The sequence below is a fragment of the Carassius gibelio genome, chromosome B13 (assembly GCF_023724105.1).
Source record: "Carassius gibelio isolate Cgi1373 ecotype wild population from Czech Republic chromosome B13, carGib1.2-hapl.c, whole genome shotgun sequence".
Taxonomy (NCBI): Eukaryota; Metazoa; Chordata; class Actinopteri; order Cypriniformes; family Cyprinidae; genus Carassius; species Carassius gibelio.
Window position 1 is genome coordinate 11230126 of NC_068408.1, and position 9498 is coordinate 11239623.

The 9498-nt window shown below is 39.4% G+C and overlaps 1 protein-coding gene across 3 annotated transcripts; it reads right to left on the bottom strand.

Moving 5' to 3' along the window:
• Positions 1–6: 6 nt before the first annotated feature.
• On the bottom strand, positions 7–9119 carry pcnx4 (pecanex 4). Of its 3 annotated transcripts, none has more exons than XM_052571781.1 (11): positions 8961–9119; positions 6961–7754; positions 5852–6034; positions 5169–5677; positions 4494–4594; positions 4259–4378; positions 3806–4166; positions 3042–3145; positions 1790–2937; positions 1500–1686; positions 7–929 (listed from the first exon to the last, which is right to left on the bottom strand). In XM_052571781.1, the coding sequence occupies exons 2-11, from the start codon at positions 7662–7664 to the stop codon at positions 678–680; spliced, it is 3669 nt and encodes a 1222-aa protein (XP_052427741.1). In that variant the 5' UTR covers positions 7665–7754; positions 8961–9119; the 3' UTR covers positions 7–677. The 3 variants fall into 3 exon arrangements, with proteins under 3 accessions (XP_052427741.1, XP_052427742.1, XP_052427743.1); XM_052571782.1 differs by lacking the exon at positions 8961–9119 and adding an exon at positions 8779–8880; XM_052571783.1 differs by having other exon boundaries at positions 520–896.
• Positions 9120–9498: the final 379 nt, after the last annotated feature.

Here is a 9498-nt window from a genome sequence, read left to right on the forward strand (position 1 = left end):
GTTAAGTATTTATACAAAACATTTGTATTACTTCTATACATACAATTACACAACGGTATAAAGACTGAGCTCAAACAGGATGAACAAAGGTGCCATAGCCAATTTACCTTCATACTTATAACACCAGGTGGTCACATGAACAAAAAAAAAATGTTTTATTCATAACCACTGAATAAAGTAACCAAGGCACATACTTGAGATCTGAAAAAACAGGTTCTTAAAAAAAAAAAGGACAACGGATTTCCTGTTTCTCTTTTTTAGGGCTCTTGACGGATGCTTAACAAGAAAGTGGAAAAATACAAAAATATAATAAAATTAAAATGTGAAATGGTAGCAGTGTGAGGTGAGACTCCGTCAAGGACACCCAAGGGTTCATTACTGAGAAAATGGCACACTTTACAGAGAACAAATTTAAACTGGGCTCTGTGTCTCAAAGAGTTTACAGTATTATTGTGTGAAGAGGATTTTAACATTCATAAATTCATGCACTTCTTTCAAATGTCACTAAAACAGTAACGATTTTAAATGATTCATACTTTTTATTAAAATAGTTTACCGTACCCTGAATGAAGACGAATTGAAATGCAAAAACTTATGTGAAATTCACGTGCTGGTAGCATCCCTGTGTGTCATGATCTCTGAAGGGGTGTGGGGAAAACACCTATAAACACTTATTATCATAAGCAGCGTAAATGGATGGGTGGGGATGAATAGATGGGGTATCCCAGGGGTGGATCAGCTGCTTGAACAGTTAGGTTCCTCAGCATCACAGGATGTGCCTGAATGCTGTAGCGCTCCTCGTCGTCATTAGTGGCATATAGTAGCTCCCATGACAGGTTGGCCCACTGGCCTCTCACACCCTCCTCATTCAAAGCTCCCACCTGGACTAGATTCTCCTGCAGGGACAACACACGGCTCGTATATGTCCCCTATGAAAAACACAGAAAATATTATGAAACTGTAAGTGATAATTTGGCTCTTTTTTTATGTTAAATTACATTTATAAACTCAAAGGAAATAAGAATGCCTGAGTTTAGGGATAGACCTATTTAAATTCCTGACAAGCTTATAGTAATTTTCATGTAACAGACAACATTAAAATTCTATAAATTTTATATGAATAATAAAAAAATATATATACACATATATATACATATATATATATATATATATATATATATATATATATATATATATATATATATATATATATATATATATATATATATATCTCATGCATTTGTGGTTAAGATGCTGAAATTCACATTAAGCATTTGAAAAATTATATATATATATATATATATATAATTTTTCAAATGCTTAATGTGAATACACACATACATATATATATATATATATACATATAGGTATTCATTTTAAGATTTCCTTAATTTAATTTATAATAGAATTACTCAGAAGAGATGATTTTATTGTTTTACAACTAGATATGAGACAGTGTTCGGTAGCAGTGGTTACGTTCCAGTAAATGTGATGTTTACCATGGTGAGATCGTGTCCGAGAGAGAACAGGAAGGGCTTCTCTTGTGCAACACTGTCTTGCCAAGTGCGGTCTGTTACCAGACCAATGAACCAATTGTCATGGTAATCCTGCAAAGTTGTGTAGAGCTCATCCAGACTCTCTACTGGTCCAAGAGATGCCTGGTCTACCAAGAGTTTTACACTGTACCTGCACACACAGAATAATACAACACCTGTCACATATTAAATAAACAAGAAAATCCAGGCCATTTTTGAAGGAAAACTTGTGGTGAATCTTGCTTGTCTGTTACCTAAAGGCCCTGAGTGTGAGCTGATGCAGCTCTTTATTGGCTCTGAGCCACTCGAGTCCCTCGGTCCAGGGGCCGTCCCCACAGTACAGCCTGAACAGCAGATTGGGGCTGAACACCTGAGCATCTGCCCCCAGTGCCACACAGCATGACAGCACCACCTGGGTATAAAGCTCCCGCAAGTCACGGTCCTCCTGCAAACCCAATGTCACCTGCTCAATGTCTCCCTCCCCGAAACTTTCCACCACCAGCTGGGACAAACAAAAGCAGAACCAAGCCTCTGGGAAGCAGGGTCGCAGAACCTGGAGTTTGGAGGAAGCCAACTGGGCAGTCTGCCACTCTGCAGGCAGAGAGAAGAGCTCTGAGTGAGGGCTTGTGAAGTGGAGAGGCTGGGGGTTGCTCGGGACAGTAGTCGAAGTAAGGGAAGGGACGTTATCTTTCCCTTTATCTACAATGGGCAGGCCAAGCCCCAAACCCAGACCCAGAGGTCTAAGGGTGGGGAGAGAAGACAGAGCCATGCTCTCGTACAGGCTGTGGATTTCTACAGAACCTGGAAGAGACACTCCCAACCCTAACTCAGTCTGTCCTTCTTCTGTCCGTACCATCATTCTTATCGGCCCCCGTACGGGGACTGGACCAAATAGATCATCCTCGTCAGACCAATCTGCAAAGGATGAGAGGCTGGAGCTGTCTTGCCCCCTCAAGCGAGAGGATGAGGAGGACTCAGGACGAATATGAGAGTCCATGTCAACTTTGACCACAGCCGGACCTGGCTCTGAGGGCACAGCAAGCTGAGAGCTTTGCGACTTGCGTCCAGAGGTCTGTAGTGAATGACCTTTTGTACGCTGAGCACCACGTGTCAATTCCTGTACACAGTGACGCAATAAAATCCAGACAAATGTTTTAAGGAAGTCAGAGTTGAGCTGACGCAGGTGATCAGGGGAGTCAATGATTCCTGTTAGAACGTTCTGGGCGTCAGAGTAAACCCTGACGGGCAACAAAGAGCAAGGTGTCAGAACGTTACCCCAGTGAGGGTTCAATAGTCGGAAACACTGGCCAGGCCGTTCTACATGATCAAATGCTCCTTCAAAAACCTCATCCACACGCCGAGCCTCCACCGTGTGGCATGATGTCTCCTGTAGTTCCAAACCCTGTGGTGAAACATGACAGGTAATGAGAAAATAACACACAAAGAAGAATCATAAAACTGCTGTTCTGTAGACTCAAAAATGCAAAGGCAAGAAAGCAAATATACCTTAATGTTAATAGTGCAATAGCCGTAGCCCCTTTCTAGAACAGAGATCCAAAGAAGACGACCCTGGAAGCGGCCAAGGTAATGAGACCCTGGAGTACAGGGACCTGCAACCAGGTAAAAAAAAAAAAAAAAAAGGTTATAAAACCTTCAGTTTGAAGTGCCGCGTGGATATTAGATATAATGTAACAAAGTAATTGCTATTTTTTTTTTTTTTTTTTTACAAATTATTATTTATAGTTCTAACATTTTTTGTGAGAAAATTGTACAAAATTAATATAATAAGCGAGTACATCAAATAACATAAATTTTTATTAGCAATCTTAAAAACAGTTTTGCTGCTTAATGCTGGAAAGAAGAAGAAGAAAAAGTTTTATTTATAGCGCCTTTCCATAGCTCATGGTCACTTGAACAATGCTATATGAGAAATTTATGTACCCACATACACCGTACAGACACATAAGGCCACATTATCCAAAATACATATTAAAACGATATGTTTTTAGCTGGAAACCATGATAATTTTTTTAGGATTATTTGATGAATAGAAAAGAACATAATCAAATATTTGGGTGGAAGTAATGTAAACTGTAACTTTGGGCCATTTTAATGCATCTTTTTTTCCAAAGTGACTTAACATACCCATATGCTTTGGCATGGTTAGCGCTATGCTCTACTGTTTGAGCTAGAGGAACATTAAAAATAATATGATTCTGAGCTGAGACTATGCTAAAGTGTAAAGATGTTTCTCAGTTGGTCTCACTCACCAAATGCACCATTAGCAAATGCAGGTCTGATAGCAGATGCAAGTCTTTTGCAGAGCTGCTGATAATATACAGAATCTGGGCAAGGGCAGGCGGTGCCTGGGGTGCCCGGCCACGAGCGCAGCGGCCTGGGGAATCCCACCAGGAACACAGGTAGTGTGAAGAGAGGAAGGAGAGGGGCAGATAGAAGGGCAGAGAGAGCCACAACACCTAGCAAAACTGGGAACAGAGCAGCATTGAGAGCTAGCAGAGTTCCCGCCGACTGACGACGCTGTTTACTCTCCGTCCAGGATGTGATCAACACAGTAAGAGCAAAACTCAGCTTACATACAAACTGAGATACACGATTCACAACCAGAGAGACCTGCCAGAAATGGGGATAGATAAGAAAAGTGTTATTATACAAATATCCCGGCAATTTTATTACAGTAAATGCATAAGTTAGGTTTGGCTCACCAGTATCAGCTGCACTGTAGTGCCCAAGTCATTCCAGTGTGCGACTCTGTGCCCCCCTGCAAGTCTGATGATCACCACCAACACCATCTGCAGCAAAGCAGCCTCAGAGCTCTGCCACACCTGCCGTAAAAAGGCCAAAGAGTCAGCGGCCAAAGATCAAGGTGGTATTATGGTGAAAGTGTGCTGTTCAAGTCCTCATAATGCTTCAAAAATGTGTAACAATATACTTTCATACCATCCTGAATGCTCGTGTGAAGCCAATGGCGAGAGAGGCCGTGTGCACTTTCTCTAGAGATTCATCCACAGACAAAAATGCAATCATCGCCAACGGACTCACTGTGAAGTCAAATATGAAAATTCACATTAAATGCACACATAACAGAATTATGCATTGGCAGAGATGCATCAATATAAAAGTTCTCATCAGTACTGATAAACTAATGAAATATATATGTATATACACACACAAATTTTTTATATTATGAAAAAGCAATAAAAACTAAAATCCATAATTCAAACTGCTACAAAATTTTACACAATATTTCAATGTACAGTATGTTATTCCTTTTAAGACTTGCTGAAGAATTGCTAAACAATGGTATTATATTACTAAGTAATATTTTATTTTTAATTATTATGTAACATTTAAGATTCAGTGAATGTTAAATGAAAAAAAAAGACACTTACATTTTTAGGTGCATAAATATTTATTGTAAAATTCCCAATCCTGACAAATAGCCATACATTTAAAAAAACTGATAATAAAACAAATAACCAATGTAGCATTGATATATCATGCATCCATACGTGTTATCAACGCCAAGTCAGCATCTCCCTGTAACAGACTATACAGATAAATAGAAAGACTAAGCATTTTTTTTTGATTGGTACAGTGCAAGCATCTCCTCACCGAGGTTCAATAGGATCCTCCGGATGATCCCTGCGACACGCAGACCTCTGGTCTTCTGCCTGAAAGCCTGGGCGGTCATGACCCGTTTGGGGTACAGTGGGTTGACCATGGCACCCCCCAGCACGCATGCCCCCTGAAGCTCTCTCAGCAGACGAGTGAGAAGAAACAGAGCTATAAGGATCCAGCCGACCACCTCCTGTGGGCTTGGGGGTACAATAGAAGACTCCCAGTGCTCTACAGACGTTAGATTCCCCGAGTTGATGAAGTAAAGCTGATGAAGGAGTCCAGCCTCAGTCAAAGCTCCTATAATGAGCATCAGGGAAAGAGGAAGTCCCCACCAGCCCAGACCTAAGGTCGGAGATGTGCCCTTCACCAGCACCAGCAGTTGGGTCAGGTCCTGGCTGAGGAGATAACCCATTGCAACAGTGAACAGAACCACACCCAATGAGGAGGGAATGAAGAAGGTACAGGTGGCAACACACACAGATGACAGAAACATCACCAAGAGCCTGAAAAAAAGAAAAAGAAAAGCAGAAGTAGTTAACAGTTAAAGGGATCGTACACTTGACTTTTACACAATAGAAGTCTGATTAAAGAGTACAAGCCTTCACCATAAAGGATTGCAATGTAGACAAACCTTAATTAGTCTGGTTATACAGTATGACATCAGATGTATTGCTCACCTGATGTTGGTGGACATGGCTGACCCACCCAGGCCATGCACTAAGGTCTGTTCCATGGCCCAGAGCAGAAGAGCATCCAGCGGCGAGAGCATTCCCAGAGCCCAAAGCACCGGCAGAGCCACAAACAATATGTGAAGCACCTGAGCTGCTACTTGCAATTCTACCACACCAGAACCTGAAAACCTGAGAGGAAAGAGAGAGAGACTGAGATCCAGGAGAAGAATATGTCAGGCTCAGCAATGACTCTTGACATTCATACTCATACAATCCTTATAGGTTTAGGTTATATAACAACGGTCTCAAAGAAAACACTCAAATAAATCTCAGCATTTACATTTATTTAGCAGATGCTTTTATCCAAAGCGACTTACTGAGGAACATCACAGGTAATTTCTCTAAGAGCCATTGATATTTGCAATACTCAATGCCAGGTTTCAAGTTAAGGCTCATAACAATCAGCATATGAATCACTGACAAGATGCTCAACTTTTTGTCTGGAATCTGTTAATTTATTTAAAGAAACAATACAAATATAATTCACACATACAATGAATTAAGTACACCTCTTCTATGTCTGAGCATTTTTGAGCATTTTGAATTTCAGAATAAATACTGATCTTAACATTTCCTGAGAGACATAAAGATTGTCATCAAAGGAAAACCTTATGAAAAGAACAAATCTTGAAAATAAAAGTCTTATGTAGTTTGGGAAATTAGGCTAGATCTCTGGAAAATAAAGGTTTGATATACAATTTCATTAAAAAGCTTGAGGTTAGTTAAATTTTCTAAAATACATTTAATATTCAGTATTTAAAATTCATTAAGGAAGCAATAAATTGATTACAAGTGACATTAAAGAAATGTATAATGTTACAAATATATCAAAATTAAATATCTATATTAAATTTTATATATATATATTCCAGGAATATATGCTATCACTTTTTACTTGATGTTTACAAGAGCTGCTATTTTTAAATGTTATTTAATGTAACTGTATCTTGAAAATTGTGAACAAATTGTTGTTTCCCTATATTTATCATGGACAGACTTCTTTGTCATCGACCTATATGCTGTTAGGGAGTAGTGGTGAATTGTGGGATTTGTACCTTAGAGCCAGGTCCACGGTAATGAAGGTGAGTATGTAGAGTGGTCTGGTGAGCGGCGTGATCTCATATGTGTCCTGCGGTTGAAAAGTGGCTGTTTCTGTAGCCGTGTTGACGATGAGCGAATACTCCCCAATACAGACAGTCATCCAGCTCAGGGCAAACAAGGGCACGACAGCTCCCAGTCCTGCACCCGTGTGCCCATACAGGCCGCTCAGTCTGTCTGGTAGTAGGTACCATGTGGACAACCCACATAGTGCTCCAGCAAGAAACGTGTGCAAAACTACATTACTCATAAACTTCTTCCCAGGCACCACAAAATGTACCGTCTCAGGAGCCACACAGTGAGTAAACTCCACCTCCTCCTCATCTGCAAGGATGTTATTGGCAGCAGGCAGCCTTTCTACCACTCCGGTCCTGTGTGCCATACACCGTGCCAGTCCCTGGAGGGTGGCACCAACACCCAGCATGAGCACACCGGAAACAACACCTGCAAAGGCTTCATCCAGCACCCTCAGCTGGTACAGGAGGGTCCCGATGCCTCCCAACAGCCATGGTGTCAGAAATAACACCAGCTGATGCACATAGACATACGGCGGGGCACAGTAGCCGAGTTTCAGCCTAGGCCCCCCCAAGAGAGTCTGTGGGAAACGCTTCCAGACAAACTCCTGCTTGTAATCATTGAGCAGGGGCACATCAGGCCCCATGATGATGAATGCAGCACGGAAGGGACAGACTCGGTCATCTCCTCCCAGCTGCTCCGGAACACACACACATGCCCCACTGACACTGATTCACTGGAACACACAAACAATATTACAATTTAGAATATGTATAAATATGTATAAAATAATCTTCATTTGGGATTTTGTTTTATAGCAAATATCCAATATAAAATGATAACAGAAGTGTATACATACACAATACTAAATATATTTATTTACTATAAATATTTCAGAATTCCTATATCTGTATTCTTAAGTTTCTTACAGAGGTGTTTGCTCATATTACCATTCAACTGTTTCATGTAATACCAAAAGGAAAATCTGGCTGCTGACCATATTTTCTGAGTTATGGAGTGATAAAAAAAAAGAGAGAGAGAGAGAGATATCCAAAATCCCATCTGTAAAACCTTTAGGCTAACTCTAATATGCTCTAATATGCCAACAACATAAAACAAGAATTTATAAATCTGGGTTCAAGATATCAGATTTGGAAATGTATGAAAGTTTGTATATATTTAATTATAGAATTAATAATTTGCATATACATTTTTTTTTTTTTTTTTTTTTCGGGCTTAGTCCTCTATACACTATTTCAGTTAAATACAAAAATAATCTTGTAATAAATCAACTGGGGAAGTACCCTGACAGATATCAGATTCAAAGTTTCAATTGTTTAATTTAATTATTTTTAACCATATTCACGTGGTAATAATAATAATAATAACCACAGAATATAACCTAAGAGCATCTGTGTATTTTTACATCTGATTCCCAGTTTACCTGTTTGTTGATGTTACCCGAACAAAATAAGCAGATGATTATAGCCAAAATAAACACAGCATAATAAACACAGGCTGATTGTTGCGGAGTCAATCAGCATCAAACCAGTGACTTCACGGGGTTATCCTGTGAATTACGTGCTCTCATCCTTTGATTTATGCCTATAATCCTCAGGTTTACTTTTTAATGCAGTCTTGTTTATGTGTATCCTGTGATCTGTTCACATGCTAACATTGCAGCTATGACAACAAGAGACAAACATTAACGTGACAACCAGTGTATAGACCATTACAATAACCAAACACACAGCTCTTACATCTTATGACATTATAACATCGTCTTGGTTTCTTCCAAACAGTAGACAAAGGACAGAGGCGTGAAAGTGGCTATAAACTGGTTAGCGCGGCTAGCGTTAGCTGCTCCTGTTCGGGTGTGAAGTCATTTTTTTCATATGGCAAAAAAATAGAAACAGACTTTTCTGATTTTAACAACACATACCTTTAAACGAGAAAGGCTGGAGAGGTGTTAGAAGGGTGAGTATAAGGTTTGTGTGGGGATAAAACGAACCCGCCATCCATCATCGCTTCTGCTGATACTGCAGTTGGGCAACACGGCCTGAAGGGCGGCGCTACACGACACACACGGTTATGTGTTTACGTACAGACATTTATTTTTCCTCACACGGAATTAGACATAAAAATATAAAATGTCAAAACTGCAAATGGTATGCTGGCAAAACTATTAACAAGGTCATTCTTCTTATGCAAGAGCCTTTTGAAAAAATAATATGCCCGTGTTGTAATTTAAAGAGGTATTGCTATTGCAAATGTTCAAGCTCTGGCATTTATATTGGACTGTTTGCAATGTGAAGAATATTAACTTTAATTATCAATTTAATTAAACATTTAATATAAAAATGAAACATTTAATAAGACTTATTTTAGCAAAAATAACATTTGTTTAAATCAAAGAAGTGAAAGTAATTAAATGAACCCTATTCTTATTTAAATGTGAAGATGATGATAAAAGAAAGGTA